Below are 20,102 nucleotides of genomic sequence, written 5' to 3' on the forward strand. Positions count from 1 at the left end.
GGGGAGAGGCGCGAACGCGGCCCCGGCTGCGGGGTCCAGGTGACCGCACGGCCTGTGCCAAGGGCCGCATGCGGAGCAGAGGAAACTAATAACTCCGACCGGGCTCAATCGCGGGGTCCCTCTGTTAGAGCAGCGCTTTCCACCTTTCACCTCGGAGTGCCAACACCGCGCCGTCCCCGCCCCGTGGCACCAGCGGACACGCCCCCGACCCCGGCCACGCCCCCATCCCGGCCTGGCCACGCCCCTGGCGGGAAGCTGCCACCGCCCCCTTCCTGTCGCTGTGCGGCCGCCCCTGTGCTGTCGCTGTTTCGGGGCGACGCGCACCGGTAGCGGCTCCACGCGCTCCCCACGTGGGCCAGCCGCCGCCGCCGCCATGAAGTTCGCGTACCGGGTGAGTCCCCGGCGGTGGCCGCCCGCGCGGGATGTGTCCCCCGCTTGCCTCTCCCCGCTCCTTTAACCACCCCCTCTCCTCCCCCCGCAGTTCTCCGGCCTGCTGGGCACCGTGTACCGCCGCGGGAACCTCAGCTTCACCCGCGATGGCAGCTCCCTCATCAGCCCCGTCGGGAACAGGATCTCCGTCTTCGACCTGAAGAAGTAAGTGGGCCCCGGCCTCTGCTTCCTCCTTCCCCGCTCGGTGCCCCGCAGGCCCGCCGGCCTAGCGCTCCGCCAACCCTGGCCCAGGCCGCTGAGGGGTGAGGGGGGAAGGGCCTGGTACTGCCAGAACGTTTTTAGGGAGTTTGGGGTAGAACTTGCGGGAGGTTGTGGAGCCCGACCCAGGGTCGGCGGCCGAGGCCGCGTTGCCCGTGGCGTGTGGGGAGAACGGCGCTCCCTGTGCGCCCGGCCTTTGCGTGGACGGCGAGCCCCGTGTGGGGGTGCAGCTGGCGGCGGATGGGGCTCCCGAGGGTGGTTTGCCTTCCCAAAATGGCCTGAGGAGCTTCTGGCTTAGCGTTAAAAAGTAGAAGCCTACCTAGTAGAGTAACGCTTGAGGTGTTGCACAGTGGAGATTTTGTGTACATCAGTCCACGAGGAGAATGGCATAAGAAGTATGTAAAGGGGTGGTTTAGAAACAAATAGAGAAGGGGAAAAGCGTGTCTTGCCTTTGATTTAGTCATGTGGTTTCTTTGTGTGTTGCTGTCTTGTGCTGTCTCTCGTATATGGCAAAGCCTGGACTGCCACCTGCCTTTTCCTGTGGGCCAGAGTTGTGATTGATGCTGATTATGCCAGGATGCTGGTCAAGAGCCCATGTCTGACTGTGGGAAACTGCAGCGGGTCTGTGGAATCCTTGACAGAAAATATGAGACTAGAGATCAGCCTTGAGATATTAAGATTTACCCTTGAGAAGGATGGGAGTAAAGGAGTATCCGGAGAGAGGAGAGATGTACCCGTGAGAGAGAAAGGGATAGAAGAATAACATGGATGATAGAAAAATTAACCAATGAGATGTTAGTGCTGTAACTTGTAACCAATAGTGAAAAGACACATGAACTGGTAGAATTGTATAAAAATGCACTTGTAGCAATAAATGGTATCTGTTACTTTCATCTTGAAAGAACTTGGTCCATGTCGCTTGTCCGTCTCAACCGCGACATCTGACATAGCTGGTGTTTGTGTGATTGTGGCATTTGAGCGTCATGGGGTTCTACATCTAAGTTGATTCAGTGGCTTTAACATAGGTTTCAAACTATATTTTATTGATACCAAAGATGACTGTTATTTCTGCATCCTTGTATCCAGTTGATTGTTCTTTGGTTTTGTTTGTTTTTCTTGCAGTAATAAATGTGAGACATTGCCATTGGCTACACGGCTTAATATTGTGTGCGTGGGGCTCTCTCCAGATGGAAGGCTTGCCATACTAATTGATGAAGGTACTTTCGCGTAGGAGGCATTTGTTTTATAGAACAACGAAATAAAAATACAGCCTGAAGAGAAAAGTCTCTGTTGCTGGGTATTCAGCCTTAACACCAGTTTGAACTGCTCTGCTTTGAAAAATATTCTAGAATTTCAGGGAAAGGTGTTTTTCTTTACACAACTTAAAAACAATTTATTTACAGAATTTAGAAAGTGACTTGTAATTTTGATTGTATTTTTATTCTTAGTAACATTAAGCACACTATACCGAAAAGTTTCTGAGGAGGTATTTTCTCCCAACCCCCTCTTTTATGGAAAGAAACTAAACTTGCTGGGGTTTTGAGTTCTTTGGAAACTCTATTATTTAGGTGATCCATCCTTTTTTTTTCTGCCCTTACAGAGGGAGCTGCCTTGCTTGTCAGTTTGATTGGTAAATGTGTGATACATCGCTTTTATTTTCACAAGCCAGTTCACAGTATCAGCTTTTCCCCTGATGGCAAGTAAGTAAAATGTGCATGCTTTAGAACGAAACAAAATAAAGTACCACACAAATTAGCTGTAATTATTAAGACATTCTGACCAATCTTGGGATGATACCTATTGATTAACATAGGGGGGATTTTGAGCTGATCAGTCACTTTATAGATAAAGTTGAGAGGGGAAGCAAAGAGAAAAGCAAAGCCTTGGAAACAAGTACTGTCTGTAAAGTTGCCTTTCACGGATGTTGTCTCTCTGTGGTGGAACTCTTAGAAACACAGACTTACTGAAGGGATTAATGTTCTTAGATGTTGTAGGTAAGGTGAAAGAGCCCAGGGGGGTTACAATCAGTGCTGCAGAGTTGTGTCATGGCACTTATGGCGGTGTAGTTTCACTGCTGACTTGGGTTAGCCTAAGACAACTGTGTTACTGAAAGAGGCAGTTCCCTGAATCAAGTGTTTCCTTTCACGTCCTTTATATTTTAACTGTGTGGTTACAAATTCACAGTGTGATGACTTAAATTTTAGAAGCATCAGAGGAGAGGAAAAAGTACAGAGCTCCTCTTTTGGCAGAATTTCTCAGTTGGATTGACTTAAAGTGATCATTCATGAGTTTTTGTTTGAAAGTTGGAGTCACAGTTACGTGTTAGGGAATTATACTGACAACAGAACCAGATTACAGGATACATGTGACAGGGATGCAGATGCTTTTTGTTTGTGAAAGTGGCCGATGTATGGAGGTGAAGAGAGGTTTTAATAGACTATCCTGTTTTGAATGTTTGAACTTTTCCTTCCTTTTTGAGAACTAGAGAATAAATATTTCAGTATTCAACCTAAATTATTTTTATTGTCAGTTTTCTGACTTATAATGTGTAATGTACAACTGCACTCATGAAATCATGGAATAATATCAATCTGCAAATGATTTTTTTTTTTTTAGTTCAAAACCAGTCCATATTTATCTCTTCAGTAACACAGAAACCTGTTTAACCTTGTTTTGTTTTGTTGTATTGCAGACTGTACTGAACAATTGTTTAAAAGCTTTGTATGCAATTATGCTTTTTTTTTCCCCGCCACATGACAGGAAATTTGTAATTACAAAAGACAATGTTGCTCTTATGTACCATGCTCCTGGGAAGAAACGAGAATTTAATGCATTTGTTCTAGACAAAACTTACTATGGTCCATATGATGAAACAACCTGTATCGACTGGACTGATGATTCCAAGTGAGTCGTTAAACTAAAGCACCTGCTCACATTTGTATGCATGTTATAGTCTGTTATCTTTGCTCTAAAGTGTTATACTTGCTTTAAAAATTCATTTTGGCTCTTCTGTTTCTCATTCTGTCTTGAATTGAAAAATACTATTATTAGGCAGACCAGAAAGTAAAAACATTTGCGAGTTTTAGGGGTCAACAATGTATTCTTGCTTGAAAATACCTAGTTATCTGTAAAAGGAACATAGCTTAGAAATGTGAACAGTGGTTGACCTTTTGAATGTATTTAATCCCATCTATCTTTGCTAGAGTTGCCAGCCTCAGTTTACAACTCTGTTGTGTGTAAAATTACTTTTAGAGTGGTGACTGGCATCTTCCCATTCAGAATGTTCTACACCCTGTGAAGAGTTTTGCAAACTGGTGTTCTAATTCAAATTACCTTTTCTTTTCTAGATGTTTTGCAGTAGGGAGCAAGGACACGTCTACATGGGTGTTTGGAGCAGAACGCTGGGCAAACTTGATCTACTACTCACTTGGAGGGCATAAGGATGTAATAGTAGCCTGCTTTTTTGAAGAGAACAGTCTAGATGTATGTATAATCACACAACATTCTTGAATTTTAACATTAAAATAGTTGAAGCAGAGTCTTATCTGTAGGTAGGGATGCTGACTATTTTGATAATGTCTCAGAATTTAGAAAATACGTAAATGACATGTCTCTCAACTCCTTGGTTGTGATCAGGAGCTTAGGATGCTGTGAACATTTGAAGAAGTAAACATTAGAAGGATAGTAAATTATTTAAAATTGCTCCACAAAAAAGTTGCAATTTTAAATATGAAAAAAAAAATTATCTCTAATTCTAAATGATAATCCAATTGCCTTTTTAAAAATTACGTGAGGGCAGGTAAAGTAAATTACCAGTTCTCAGGACAAGTGAATTTTCTAGAAAAAACAACTCGAATTCTAGAGGACTGAGTAATATATTATTCTAATGATAGAGTGCAGACTTGCTTAATCCCTCTGCAACTCTATATTCATAACAAGACAGCAGAGTACAAAACGTAGGTATTACACGATAATCATACATTTGTGTGTTTGTATTCTAGCTGTACACAATTAGCCAGGATGCAGCGCTATGCGTGTGGCAGTGTGATACAGAGCTCGATGGTTTGAAGCCCATGCCCCCTAAAGATGCAACTAGAGAAAAGAATGCAGAAGAAAATGATGAAGAGTTTCTTGAAGAGCCGAAGGGTGAAGAAATTCATGGAAAAGCCAATCCAAATGAACAAGAGGCTAGATGTAAGGTCAAGTATTCACGTGTTGCAAAGTAAGTGATTTTCAGTTTTTCAAAGATGGCAGTATAATAAGGATTTTCTGTATTTGGCTTTCTTCACCCTTCATCACCCATTCAAAGCAATATAAAACTCTGCCCAGGATTTAGTAATCTACTATAGATCCCATTTTAAATAGTTTCAGTAGAACACCTGTTTGCCTTATCTTGACTATATGAGGGGCAATACCCTGCAGCTTCAGAACAACAAGTCAGCATAATTTTAATAATATAAGAAAAAATTACTTATGATGTATGTTTTAGTGTTTGAAACTCAAAAAAGTGTAAGGAGATCTTTAGTACGCTATCCTTGGAGCATAGAGGCTTTTAGTTCTTGCAAGAAGAGACTGGCTGACTTGAAGAGATGACAGTAATGTTTGATAAGGATAGTTCATCAGCCTTTTTGATAAACTGCTTGGAGATGGCTTCCTGAATGATCTCCCTGTCTACATCAAAGGAGTCATGGCTTATGAAGAATAATCCAATTTTCAGATAGTCACAGAATTTGGCTTTTCTTGAAGAAGAATAAAGTTCATCGGCAATCTCTTGGGTCAGTAAAGTGAGGGAGAGACAAGATGCATGTAGAGGCCAGCTGAGAGCACCTGACATCAGTCTTCTATTCTCAGTCTCTCTGACTGTAAAGAAAGGGTAAAGTGCGTGCCCTGCCCCAGCCCAGGTTGGAATTAGCCTCGGGGAACGTCACTTCCAGACTGAAGGCATTTGTACTGTACAACTGTTGGATAATGTTCAGATGCTCTTTTGTTTGACCATCATGTGGTGCTTATCTGTTTAATTCCAGTAAGAGAGATAGCTACAAAGAAACTGAGAAAACCTTCTTCACCAGGTGTATAGTATTTATGAATATTGCTTCACTTCCTTCCTCTGTAAGAGGACTCGCATATGAAAGGATAATCAGTGAATTCATGGGTCCCCTTATTGGCATCAGATGATTAAAAAGGAAATGCACAGTGCAGTTCCTCTGAGGTTAACTTTTAGTCCCTTTCATTGCATGTGATCAGGTTTTACCTCTGATAATCTGATCACTGTAGCAGCTGTAAACATTGAGGAAAAGAAGAGAATTAGCTTTCACTAGCTGTGTAAATTACATATATTTAGCAGTTCCTGGAACTTTCTATGGGATACCTTGATCAAAATATTTGGCCTACCTATATTGAAACACAAATATAACAGCATACTTTTCTTTCACATTGTTTGCTTTTTTCTTATTTCTTTTCCAGGTATTTTTTCAATAAAGAGGGAGATTTTAACAACTTAACATCTGCAGCTTATCACAAGAAAACTCACCTTTTAGTCACTGGTTTTGCCTCGGGAATCTTTCACCTCCATGAGCTTCCAGATTTCAATCTGATCCACTCCTTGAGGTAAAGTATGGGATTGTGGTTGGTTTTGGGGTTTGGTTGGGGGCTGGGGGTAACATGGGGCAGGGGGGGGTTGTGTGTGTGTTTTTTTGTGGGTTTTTTTTTGAGGGTTCTTTTGTTTATTTGTCTGAGAAAACACCACATTTAGTAGTGAGGGATGAATAACCAGAGCACAAAAATCTTAAACATGAGTATCTATTTAGTGTTGTGATTTCTGGAAAGGCAGAATCAGAGACTTAAAATACTATACAATTCTGTTCCATAGCTTACTGTGGAAAAATGAGGTCTGAATGAGTAACTCCTGAATAGTTAGTTGTTTGCTATAGATTTCTTCAGTGCTTTGAACTTAACGTTGTCAGTTTCTTTGTAGAAAATAACAATAGTATCTGAAAAAAAATGTTCTGCATGTGTAAATTTATCTGTAAATTGTCACTAAGTTGAAAAATAAAACCGTAATTGTTTTCCATTGTTGTATGATGCTATCTAAAGAATGCATAATCTCCCTGTACAAAAAAAAAAATATATATATATATTCTTTCTTGAATGTGGCAAGTTTTACTCTGTGCTGGCAAATATGTCTTTGGCATGTAGATACTCTGTCTTCATTCCAGAAAAGGTAGTATTGTCTGTTTGACATTTTTGACTACAATAAAGGGAAGAACACGTATGCTGCTCTTGATGTTACAGTGATACAGAAATTCAGTAAAGTAATCAAACGTGCTTGAGCAGAGGATATAAACCTTATATTTGAAGTTCTAGCACACAGGGCATGAAAACACGTCTGTTTATTGGATAAATCTTTTATTTCAGTATTTCAGACCAAAGGATAGCTTCTATTTCTATCAACTGTACTGGTGACTGGATTGCCTTTGGATGTTCAGGTTTGTAAAATTTTTGGTTTGCATGTGTTTTGTGGCTTGCATTTGCGGGGTCTTGTCATTGTATTTGTAATTCTGATTAATTCTTCTCTGGTGTTCACAGGTTTGGGTCAGCTCCTTGTGTGGGAATGGCAAAGTGAGTCCTATGTGCTGAAGCAGCAGGGACATTTCAACAGCATGGTTTCATTAGCATATTCTCCAGATGGACAGTACATAGTAACTGGAGGGGAGGATGGAAAAGTAAGTGAAGCAGTATCACTGAAATGTGAACTTGAGTCTTAATAACATAATAAGCAGCTTGAATTTCCATCTAATGTTGAAAGCTCTGTTACTGTAACTGATCTTTTTCTTAATATTTATAAATTTTTGGCCTCACGTAATTTTTTTTCTCTAGAGCATGTGTATACTTTGATTTACTATTATTTGTATCATCTGCAAATTGTGTCACTTACGCTTTTTAGCAGATGATTTTTTTTATTTATTAATAGTTGCAGTCACCATAAACACAAAAAAAGATTAATTGATCAAGTATTTATGTATTCTTGTAATGGTTCCATGATACTTTGGGATGAATGTCAGTAAACTCATGCCCTTATAGTAACTGGTTTTGATGTAAAATTAATTTCAATTAATTTATAATAGTGCAATTCCTAAAGAGGATTTTCTGAAATGTGCCATTGAAGAAGCTTGCTGTTTAAAACAAAAATTGGCTTCTCATGGTTGATTTGTATTGAATTGGTAAGCTACATGTATGTATACATTTTCTTAAACATGTTTTGTAGACTAATCCCACAATCTCTTGGCACATAAATGGTACAAAGATAGTATCTTGTTTACTGTCAAAACTTCTGAATGTCAGAAAGAAGACCTGCCAATTCATGGTTTCTGCCATTCAGATTTAAAATTGGCCAAACCCTAGTAGTCTCAAACTGCAGATAGCTAAATGCATAACATTTTTGAAAAAAGATTGAAGTAGAATCTCAATTATAACTTCTTGAATGGCTTCACAGTTGTTTTTGAATTTTACATTTATCGGTGGACAGTCCAAAGCTTAGAAGCCTGAGATACTCAGACAAGTGCTATAGCTTTCCTTGCAAATTACTTTGTTTTATTTTTTTTTGTCTGTCTCAACTTAGATTTTCATGTTGTATACATGTCTGTAGGGTTTGAATGATAAATTGTGGCCCTGTTTGTCTTCCTTGCACAGAACTCCTTACTGATGGTACTGAAACTCCTTTATGCTATCGCGGAGTTTTAGGACTAACTTTTCTTTACCCTTCTGCTGCCTTAGCCTTACTTTCTCTCTGAACTGATGATGGAGATTCTAAGAAGCTTTTCTTGTCTCTCTTGCAGGTGAAAGTGTGGAACACTTCTAGTAGCTTTTGTTTTGTCACTTTTACAGAACATACCAGTGGTGTAACTGCTGTAACTTTTACTTCCAATGGTTATGTTGTATTGAGTGCTTCCCAAGATGGAACCGTGCGTGCCTATGATCTACACAGGTAACTCCTTGTAAAGCTTTTGTGTCTCATTTAGTCTTCAGCTTTTACCCTCAAAATACAGTGAACTGCTGGTTGCTTGTTTCAAGTTGAAGTTGCATAAATGTGAGTATTGCTTTATTGATTTTTGGATCAGCCTTTGATTCAAATTTAGATAGGCATTAGGAATCATGTCACTCCATCCAGTTTCTGTGAAGAAAATTCAGGAAGAACGTGGAGAAGGTGGAAATACAGAAAGATCGTTGTCTGTCTCTGTTACTCAAATGGGGAGAAGGCAAGTTACTAATGGAACGATTGTCGTAGTTTTAGTGATCAAGCTGTTATAGTACAACTGTGTACTGAACTGGATGTGGAAATAAGCCTGTGTTTTCTGAGGAATGGACATAGGCTATTTAATAGAAAACTCTTTGGTTTGAGTATTACTGGCTTTTATTTCTTCAGAGTTACTAATAGCTTTTTTGAATCTTGGAATCATGTTGAGGCATTGCATCTAATTTTATACAAAGAATATTTTTTCTGTAGATAGCTTGAAAGACTATAAGTAAAATGAAATCCTTTTAAAATATGTTCATAAAACACATTTAAAGCTACCTGGAATCTTCTCATAGTTTATTTTCACATTTACAACAGATACCGGAATTTCCGTACCTTCACATCTCCACGACCAACTCAGTTCTCTTGTTTAGCTGTGGACTCCAGTGGTGAGATTGTGTCGGCTGGTTCCCAGGATTCCTTTGAAATATTCATCTGGTCAATGCAGAGTGGGAGGCTGCTAGATGTAAGGATCTACAATGTTGGAGAGCTTGAGTTTAACACATAGTATAGATTGTGATGAGACCAAGTAACTTTGGGATTAGTTGGAAGGCTTTAATACAAGATGACATGTTTTGTTGTATTTATATTTAATAACTGGAGCTACACGGTGTTACTTAGCAATTTTTGATTTATTGTATGGAGGCTATCCTGGATTTGTGTGGAAAATAGTTTTTAGAATTTTTGAGTAGTGAGCTCTTTCTAGCTGATGAAGTAACACCAGTATTGCTCAGCTAACACTGGACTTGAGAGTCTTTCCTCCAGTAGTTGTTCAGAGATGTTATTTTCTAGGTATTTTCTGCAAGTAATGAAGAAATTGTAGGTCCTGTCCTAAGATTGTCATAGATTTTGTGGGCACCTTGGCTGGAGCAGAGCAGCGACACAATTTCCTGTGTAGAAGGTTTTTATTGTCTAGAGTGAGAAAACTATTAAGTTAAATCCTCACTGTCTTGCTGCTAGATTTACATGCATTCTCTTCAGAGTAGGTGTAATAAAGGAGGGACATGGTACTTTTGAACAAAACAAACTGGTTTGCTGTTTTCAGTTTTTAAGCATTATTTTACATTTTGGACAAGTAGATGAACTCAGTATTTAATTTGGTGTAGCTGTTGAATGCAGATCACTATAGTAACTCAGCATACACTTGAGTGGATCTCCAGACTTTGAAGTTCAGTTTCTTGCCTTGTTTTCTTTTAGGAGTAGAAGCTCCATGCTATAAAAATCTGTATTATTCTTATTCACAGTTTCTATTAATTTTTTTTCTTAAATGTTTTCAGCTGCAGGACGCACTGAATTCTCAGAGCAGTGACTTGCTTTTTCACAGTTGGTCTGATTGTTCTGATAAGAGGGCGAAAAACAAGCACACCTTATTCCTAAGTTGTGGTCTCTAAAGAGACTGTGTGTGCATAAAAGTGGTTATAGATTCTTGTGCAGTGGTGGCACTTTGTTGAATTTTTTTAAAAACTTCTGAAAATAAAACATTGAGAATCACTGGTATGTACCATGCCACATATTCGAAAGTCACCACAAGCATTTGTTGACAAGTTAGGTGTGGTTTCATTGCTATATTTAGAGTTTACTGAATGCAGACTACATGAATTGCAGTTTCTTATACCCAATTCCATGTTACCTTTTTTTCTTTTATTAGGTCTTATCAGGTCATGAAGGTCCCATCAGCAGTTTGTCCTTCAACCCAATGAAGTGTGTTCTAGCTAGTGCCTCTTGGGATAAAACTGTCAAGTTATGGGATATGTTAGACAGCTGGAGAACTAAGGAGACGCTAATATTGAACTCAGATGGTAACCTTTATTTCATCTTATATAAATATAAGAATGTTATCAAAAGTAGAACATATCAAATACAGGCAGACTTATTCTTGGTAATGAAACCCAAAAGTTGAGGTAGTTCTCTGTAGCATGTAGTTAACAGTGCAAGAAATGTTTTTGATTTAATGCTATCTCTAGCTTTATAATTAGCTATGTTGTCCAGAGAAAAAGTACGGTCATACTTGTTTCTCTTAAACTTTTTCTGGTAGTCGAGATAAGCTCCTAGAAAAATACAGAGTATTTTCTTAGAAAAATATCTGACTTCTTTTTTAATTGTTAATTAAACGATTTGCAGTTCTTGTTGTTGCTTTCCGTCCTGATGGCAAGGAGCTTGCAGTTGCTGCTTTGAATGGACAGATAACATTTTGGGATCATGAAAATGCAGTGCAGACTGGCTCAATTGAGGGAAGGCACGACCTTCAGATGGGAAGGAAGGAGCTCGATAAAATAACGGCCAAGCAATCAGCTAAGGGAAAGTACGTAAATGAGATTGTAGTAAAAAGAGGGTGCCACACTGGCTTTTGCTTTTGGATTGTTTCTTTCTGTTTGGTATGTATGTGAAGATTTTGGGAGTGCGTCCGCTGGTCAAATATTTTGATTCTGATGTTGGATCTTAAAAGACTGCCTTGGATCTTAAAAGACTGCCTTTCAGACGTAACATGTGGATGGATCCTTTTTGACTTTTGCTGTGGTCACCTTCTGGTCAGCATCATTCTGAGCATCTGTTCTTTTTCATCAGTTGTAAACTTGGGTTCCCAGCATAGTATTAAGCTTCTCATGCCAAATGGTTAATTGGCAAAATGTGATAGATTTTTAAGCGGATACTAGTATGTAACTATTAATGTGTAGAAACCGTTACTTTTTTTTTTTTTAATGTAGATATGCTGTGGGTTTTATTACATGTTATTACACATGTGAAGTAATGTTTAAAGGCAATTTGAATTTCTGTGCTATCAGAAAGTGTAATGTAAAAGTAATGTTTCATTCTTCTCTTTTTCCCTTCGGCCCCTCTTGTTTTTTTTTTTATTTTTTTTTTAATTTTTTTTTTTTATTGCTTCCCCTCGGAAAAAAAAATCAAAAAAGGAAACAATTACTTTTGGGGGGGGGGGGGGGGGGGGGGAAGAAAAAAAAAATACTTTTTTGGTGATGATCTCTCAGCCATTTCTTTAAAACATGCCATGACACATTTTTCTCTGACTCTTCTGACCATCCTTAGTGTTGTGTAGGGCACAGTTGAGAGCTCATTCACTGAGCTGTGACTCAGAATCAGCACTATGGAAGTACTTCAAAAAGCTGTTCAAGTTCGAAATTGTGATTCATTTTCAAGCACCAAGTACTTGTCTGTGATAAATTTGTCTGTTAAGTATGTGTTGTGCGAATGAAGTTTTCCACGGAATGGTTATTCTTATATGTCTTCATGTGGTACTTTACTCTTTTAGCTTGGATGTGGCAGTGAAATTAACTACTTTCTCTTTTTCTTTACTAGGTCCTTTACTACTCTGTGTTACTCGGCCGATGGTCAGTCTATTCTGGCAGGTGGATTGTCAAAGTTTGTTTGTATATATAATGTCAAGGAACAGATTCTTATGAAAAAGTTTGAGATCTCATGCAACTTCTCTTTAGATGCAATGGAGGTACGTCACCACAGGAGTCAGATTTTTTCATTTCCCCCACCCTGCCCCTCCCACAGGACTTTTGGTTTTGGTGTAATATCTCATTAAATGTGCTTTTTCAATGTTGTGTTAAGTACAGATTTATTTTATTGGGTTCATGCAGGAGAATATTAAGGAAATCTTTTTCAGAAAAGAAAATTAATTGATGACAGCGTACTAAAGTCTTACTGGATTGCAGAGTGTCTGTATTGAATGAGCAGAACTCTTAAGCATCATTAAGTCAGTTGATACTTAATTAAAATTGAAAAGAAAATATGAACATTAAAGTCACCCGTATTTTGTACTAAGGTAACTTTCTCCAGGTATCAGTTGCTTGTGTTAGCAAAGAAACTAAGGATTTTATAGTGGACACAGAACAATATCACTGAACTTTACAAACTCAGTCTCTGAATAATGCCAAACAGAAACTTATATTCCTTTGAAAGTGAGCTATAGAAAGCATCAAAAGGAAAAAATTCCAGTAACCCTTCTTAACATTTCTAGTGTAATTATGGAATGTGGAGGGAAGAGTAGGGTTACATCTGAGGAAATGGTACATCTCTTAAGTAGAACAACATTATAATAATGTGAAACCTCTGTCTAAACTGATGTGTGCTGTTCTGAGGCCTTAAGACTGAAGCAGCCTGGTTCTCATCTGCAGTTGGATGCTATTTCCTGCTGTTGTGAAATTGTCAGTTTTCTCCATGACTTTGGAGAAACTTTTGGAAGAAAGTGCAAAGAAGTAATCACTAAGCTCCTGAATGTTATGGAGAATTTTCAATCAATACAGGTGTTTGAGAGGAGATTCAGTGCAGTGAATGGAACTTACATGTTTTTCTAGGAGTACTTAGATCGGAGAAAAATGACTGAATTTGGCAGCATGGCTCTGATTGATGAAGGGGCTGGAGGTGAAGATGGTGTTGCTATTCCTCTTCCTGGAGTAAAAAGAGGTATGGCTTTTGGCTTTGCTGTTACGTTACTAATATTATGTGGATCAAAACCTTTGGCATAGAGTTGATATCAGGTGATAAGAGTTTGGATTGTTGAGCTCAGTTTTAAAGTTAAAATTACCTGAATCTTCTGCAGCTGAAGGTATCTGTTACACAAGTGTTCAGCTGATGTGTGGTGGTCCTTTTGCACAGCAGAAGCAACAGGAAAGAGGAGTTACTGTGGTCTCCTGGATAGGGAGCCCAGCAGTCCTGACTTCATTTTCAAAGAGCAAAATTCAGTCCCACCACTTGTTTTAGCTGTAAGATCTCTTGAACGTGGACTGTGCCTTACTTACCCTGTCTCTAACTCTGCTGGGTTTTGACAAGTTCCACATTACTTTTCAGCATTATGATAACAGCATAGTTAGAATTGATAGCTAGGCTGTGAACTTTCGGTTAATATGTTAAATCACTTATTCTCTTTTAGGTGACATGAGTTATCGACACTTTAAACCAGAAATAAGAGTGACTTGCCTGCGATTCTCTCCCACAGGTGTGTATTGACAACTAATGCAGGATATTTTAATTCTGTGTAAAACAAGTGAAAGAGTAGAGCATTGGAGGAGTAATAAGTACAATGCCTTGAAAAGAGTTCTCCAGATTGTCACGCAATGCTACTGGCTTTGTACTCTAGTTTTCTGTGCATGGCATATTTAGGAAACTTAAGTGTATGTTGCTTACTGCTGGTATTTTTCAGAAGCATTGTCATTGTTGATAGGTACATCAATGATACGTGCTTTTCAGTCTTACCCACTTCTTGTAACAACAAAGAGTCATCCTTTTATCGTCACTCTTCTGTTTCCATCCTAGAAAACCCAGCTTTATTCTTAAATATTGCTATTCTCTTCTAGGACGAAGCTGGGCAGCCACCACCACAGAGGGTCTTCTTATTTATTCATTGGACTCTGGGTTAATTTTTGATCCTTTTGAGCTGGATATGGATATCACACCTGGCAATATACACAAAACACTGCATCAGAAGGAATACATGATGGCTATCATCATGGCTTTCAAGCTGAATGAAAAGAAATTAATTCAGGAGGTCGTAGAGGCTGTACCTAGCAATGAAAGTAAGTGGATCTTCTGTGAAATTTGATTGAGCTAGCTGGAGCAGAGATTTGTAGGCCGAATAAGTTGAAGCATAAAGGGCAGAGTTTCCTCTGGAGTGGGAGGTGGGGAGGAATTAAACATTGATATTTAAGGACTTTCTACTGTAGCTGAAGACTAAAGAGGAAGGGATGGTCTTTTGTAAAAAAAGAAAAGGTAGACTTTTTTGTGCTAACTTACATTTTAATTTTGCTGCATACTCCATCTGGTGACATTTGAACATGGAATTTGATCAGGTCTGGATATGCAGGTAAAGTTTTTGGGTGTCAGTTCTCAGAAGCAGCTGATGTTAGAGGGGCACAGCAAGTTTAACTGAGTTAGCAGTGGGCCTGTGTGGTGAAGGCCATCAACTGGACACTGGGCTACACTATCAAGGATGCAGACAGCAGTTTGAGGAAAATGACTAGTCTTCTCTGTTGAGCACTCAGGAGTACTGTTCCTAGCTTTGGGCTTGCCAATACAGGGTGGACATTGATAGTCTGTAGCATCTGGTGGAGAGCTTGGAAAATGATTGGAGGGCCAGAGTGCACGAGAGCTGAGGAGAGGCTAAAGAGAGATGGGTTTGTTCAGCCTTCAGAAGAGAAGGGGAATATTTTTTACTGTGTCCAAGTACCTAACAGGATGTTAGAAGGCAGAACCAAACTTGGAGTTGTGCAATGATGTGACAAGAGACAACAGCCCTCTTTTAGCATAGGAAGTTCCAACTAAATATTAAAACCGATAATTTTATGTTGGGGTTAGTCAAATACTGCAGCAGGTTGACATGGGAGTGGAGCATTCATCCTTGGAAGTGTTCAGCACTCAACCGGCTAAAGTTCTGTGCCAGCCTCTCTAGTCTTATTTTAGACTGCAGAAATTTGGAGCAATTCTGCAACTGTCAGCCCTTTGAAATTCTGATGATTTTTGTTCCTTTAGTTACAGTATTTACGAAATTTATCCCTTGTAATTTACATTACAAATGTAAATATGGTCCTTACACAGGGCTGTGTTCACACAAACCAAACATTAATTATTAAACTGCCAAGCTCTTTCTAAGAAGAGACAGATACCTTCATAACTGTAACGTGTTAGAAAAAAAAAGTAACAGATATGATGTCACTCAGCTTTGGAGGACATTCTCTGAAGTTATTCTTTAGGACCCTTTTCGTCATTTTGATAAAAAATATGCCCATTCATTAGCTATATATGGTAGACATGGCCTTAAAAATAAACTTACTGTATTCTACTTAATGTCTTAATTTCATTAACAGTTCTGTCATAGTAAGTCTAAAGTATATTTTCTTAGCTTTACCTCACTGTTGTTACCCAGTGAAATGTGTTTATTTCCTTCCACTGTTTCATGTGTAACAAATAGAATTTCATTTTATCTAGTCAAAACGGGCTCAAGTCTGAAATCAGATGTGTTGCAAGCCAGCCACTTGTAGGATTTTCTTACATCATAGCAAGCTTTATAATTCTGCATGTCAGGGTAAATCATCTTTTACGTACCTATGTTGGCATAATTATGCTAGCCTCTCTCTGGCAAAATTTAGTTCTCTTTTAGTGAAGTTAACCAAAACTCCATGTACACAAGCAAGACTGGGTAAGTAGGCAGGTGCCAAAACCTCAGGAGCAGAGGATGAGGCATGGAGATCTCAGGCGTTGTAATCCCCTGTTAACAGAATGAATGTGTGCCTGTTCCTTTAAAAGGGGAAACCTTCACAGTTGAATGTTACATCGGCCAGTTGGGGTGGCTGCAGAGAATAGGAGCTGGTGATTTTTGAGAGTGGATTAAAAATAATGAGATCGTTATAGTTACAGGTGAGAGTATTTTGAATGCTTATAAATCATGCTGCTTTGTGCTGTGCAATTGCTAACAGCATTTGGACGCTTCTTCTGTGAGCAGGTGTCTTTGCTGTCTTTTCATTTATTGCCTCTGATTATTATGCCTAACTGGTTCTACAGAATACAGAAAATTGTATGAAGTCAGAAGCAGCAAGACTCCAATAAAGTCTAGTTACACAAAGAGGAGAAAAGGGTGGAGATAAAAGTTCTGAAGGGGTTGTTGTGGGGAGAGTATTCTGGTAGGAGGAAGAACTTGGGGAGCAGACTACTTGAGTTCTCGCTTCTAAATACAGTAGTGATTGGAAGGCTCAAAGTGGAAAGACTCTCTCTCTCCTTAGAGGCTGTGGTACTGTACCCTGAAATACAATATTAAATATCAAATAGTTGCCAAGATGGTGCTTTGTTCTCCTTTCCTATATGCTTTCCTGTGGTGTGTCTCATCTTATCCCAAAGAGTAACGCAACTCTAATGTCTATGGGCTTTTTTTCCTTTTTTTGCACAGTTGATGTTATCTGCTCGTCACTCCCAGAGCTGTACGTGGAGAAACTATTGGAGTTCCTGGCTTCTGCGTTTGAGACATCTTGTCATTTAGAGTTCTATCTTATTTGGGCTCATAAGTTGCTGATGCTGCATGGACAGAAACTGAAAACAAGGTGAGATCTTTTGAAGGTTAAGAAGCTGACAAGCATTTTAAAATAGCTGTCAGTTTGAGAAATAACAGTTACTGGCATTCTAGACAGATGCTTATACAGCTATTAAAGCTACTTAATGTACATGCAATAAATGCAAATTATTAAATGTTATTTACATCTTTACGTTTACTTATAAAATTTACATTTTAATTTGATACAACTTCTTTGCTAACAAGTGTATATGATAGAATTTGAATGCATAATACAATTTGTGAGGATAAATTGCAAAACATTTTTCAGGTATTACAGGTGAAACTGCATACCTTGCTTACTCTATAAATGCATAAAGATTTCAAGAGTGACAGGATTTTGGCAGTTGTGTTTTTAAACAATTATACATAGTAAACGTAACTAAAAGATAATCTTGCAGGTTCTGACTGCACTTCGTAGACTTAGCTTGTGATTACAGCATGTGCTTCTAGCTTGTTAGTATTCTGCTTTCCTGCGTAGTTCTTTACAACTACTCACGCCTGCCATATGAGTTATATTCAGCCCACCCATAGTCTTAAGTTTATGGACTTTTGTGGATAAAACCAGACAAACTTACCATTTTTAAAATAGGCTGAGAGGTAATCCGAGTGCATTGTGTAGCTCCTTCCTTCAGCTTGGGTATTAATGTTTTAGTTACTGAAATGACTGGAACAAATGTTCTCCTTGGGTTGCTGATAGACAATGATTTAGAACAAACTATTCCTTGTTCAGAAAGTCTTGTAGTCCCTGGAAAGAACTGTCATCACTACAGCAAGCAGAATTATCTCTTGAAGCTGCAGTCTGACATTAGTATTAATTGTATTAAGTATAATCATTGAGGATGAAGCCAAAAGCAGAAAGTTTTGTCTATTTAGTATTATCTTTAAATGTTCATGTTTAGAAGTTAATATGTATGCTTGTTAAAATGTTGAGAATATAGAAAAGTTATAGATTTCTATATGTAAATATAAATTGCACTGCAAGTTGCATGTTTTCTTCATTCAAGGTCAGTGAAGCTGCTCCCTGTGATTCAGTTCCTTCAGAAAAGCATCCAACGTCATTTTGAAGATGTTTCCAAACTGTATGTATTGTTATATTTATAAGTTTAAATCAAAACACTGCACAAAAATGTGGAGTAAAGTGGGGGATGATAGTGTGGTATTAGAACTTTCGAGAGTGTCTTTTAGTGATGTTTTTATTTTAGGAGAAAAATGGAATCTTGCTTCTAACATGTTGCTATTTATTTTTACAGCTGTGAATGGAATATCTACAATATTAAATACGCATTGGCCATTTCTCAACAGCGGGGCATGAAACGTCTGGCAGAAGAAACATCAGTAGATGAAGATGACTTGGATTCTGACAGCGATTATCTTATGCAAGAAGTTCATAAAGACAGTCTCAGTTCCTAGTTACTCTTCATGGGAGGGAGAAAACATAAGACATAATTTTACACAGTGGTATTCACTGAGAATGAGTGGCCCTCATAGTGGCATATTTTAACTCTCTTTAATAGTGTGGATTGAGTTATGTGTGCGTTACAGAAGGGGCGGAAATGTAGACAGAGTGCCATCCATGGTGTATTTGGTGTTCCCCTTGGCTGTAACAGCTTAACAGCATTGATTTCTTGATTCATTTATTTCTTCTTTTTATTCTTCTTGAGTTCAAGTAAGACAAAAATGTATTCTTGTATCAATGAAGTTAGAACTATGACTGGAGGAAATGCATTCTTTATTAAAAATACGTTGTATATACACTAAGTATTGTGAATTATTTGTAATGCGGTCTTGTCATACTTTGTGATGGATGTTTTTTTTATACCTTTTTAAATGATTCGTAATTTGAGGTCTACATACCGTTCGCAACTTGTTTTAAATGTTGTTTTAATTGGTTTTAATATGTACATATCACTGGAACACTGTTAGGAATAAGTGGACCTGTTTTTCTTAGCTCTGTGGTTTCCAAACCTGATGAAGTTTCAACAATGGCTATAAATGATAGACCCCAAACAAGTGAATATGAAAAAAAAATACTTCTGCAGAGGTTTAATTAATCTGAGATAATGTAGTAAAAATCTGTTTGGAAATTGCCAACTCAATAATGTAACTTAAACTGTAAGAGGGCATATTACAAATGTTTCTTTTTCTCATTAAAGCCCTTTCTTGTCTTGTTTGTTTTCTTAACGTGAAAATTGGAAACTTTTTGTTTCCTTGCTTTTGTGAATTGGCATGAGAATTGGTTAACAACAGCAGTGAGGTCCTGAGCACAAAGAACTGTATCTGTGCTTGTGATGCTTTCAAGCCATATGTTGAAAGGGCCTTGTTAATGAAGATACTGCAAATATTCACAATGAGCCAGAATTGATTATTATTTTTTTTTCAGTGTATTCTGTTCTTTTGGTCTCTTTCCACTCTTGGAGAGGAGAGGTATGAATATTAAAAACTGCTGAAGAAAAAACAAAGGCTGAAATAGACGAGCAAACAACAGTCAGGTTATAGAATTTCAGTATATAAAATAAAGATGCACTTGCTACTTGAGTAAAACATAGCAGAGTGTTAGTTTTGTTTTTTTATGGTAAAATCTTTTAAAATACCTTCAGTTGCTGGTGTCCCCGTGCTTCCTAACAGTTTCATGGTGGTGCCAATGTTTCAGGATCTCAGAGGGCTGAAGGAGTAGCTGGGTGGGCTGGGGCGATGCTTGCAGAAGGTGCGCTCTGTGATACCATGTTGGGATTTGGAATTGCTCATCATTCTCCACCCCTCTTCCACCTCCTCCTGCTACATTACAAAGTCAGCTTTCTGCCACAGGTAGAAGGGAGGCACAGGTGGATAGGGAAAAGCAGCTGAGGAGGAAGAGAAGAATCCCTCTTGGGATCCTTGTAAAACAGAAGTGCTTAAACTAACGTGAAAAACATGATCACGTTACCTGACAGATAACATAGTTGCTACTTCTTAAGCCATTTTGCTGTTTTTCATATATGTGTTGTCTTTGCATGCTTTTCTTTAAAGACCATATTCTTTTTCCCAAACTATATGACTCGCAGCAGACAGGCTGAAATAGTTCTGGAACTGTCATAGCAATAGCTTTGTGCTCTGTAAAAT

At 38.6% G+C, this 20,102-nt stretch overlaps 1 protein-coding gene across 1 annotated transcript; it reads left to right on the forward strand.

Annotated features, from left to right (window-relative positions):
• Positions 1–233: 233 nt before the first annotated feature.
• On the forward strand, positions 234–19,548 carry PWP2 (PWP2 small subunit processome component). The gene is made up of 21 exons (XM_065069500.1): positions 234–391; positions 482–594; positions 1,771–1,865; positions 2,249–2,348; positions 3,409–3,552; positions 3,996–4,131; positions 4,650–4,870; positions 6,112–6,255; positions 7,063–7,133; positions 7,234–7,370; positions 8,484–8,632; positions 9,260–9,407; positions 10,590–10,740; positions 11,063–11,243; positions 12,254–12,401; positions 13,261–13,369; positions 13,836–13,901; positions 14,260–14,478; positions 16,842–16,992; positions 18,008–18,082; positions 18,254–19,548. Exons 1-21 carry the CDS (start codon positions 374–376, stop codon positions 18,411–18,413), a joined length of 2,736 nt encoding a protein of 911 aa, XP_064925572.1. The 5' UTR covers positions 234–373; the 3' UTR covers positions 18,414–19,548.
• Positions 19,549–20,102: the final 554 nt, after the last annotated feature.

The sequence above is a fragment of the Columba livia genome, chromosome 1 (genome assembly GCF_036013475.1).
Source record: "Columba livia isolate bColLiv1 breed racing homer chromosome 1, bColLiv1.pat.W.v2, whole genome shotgun sequence".
Classification (NCBI taxonomy): domain Eukaryota; kingdom Metazoa; phylum Chordata; class Aves; order Columbiformes; family Columbidae; genus Columba; species Columba livia.

What these genes read in the sequence shown, in the direction of transcription:
- PWP2 (XM_065069500.1), top strand. An exon ending in GGACAGAAACTGAAAACAAG is followed by an intron (nt 16,993 to 18,007) that starts GTGAGATCTTTT and finishes TCTTCATTCAAG; the next exon opens with GTCAGTGAAGCTGCTCCCTG. An exon ending in TTTGAAGATGTTTCCAAACT is followed by an intron (nt 18,083 to 18,253) that starts GTATGTATTGTT and finishes TTATTTTTACAG; the next exon opens with CTGTGAATGGAATATCTACA.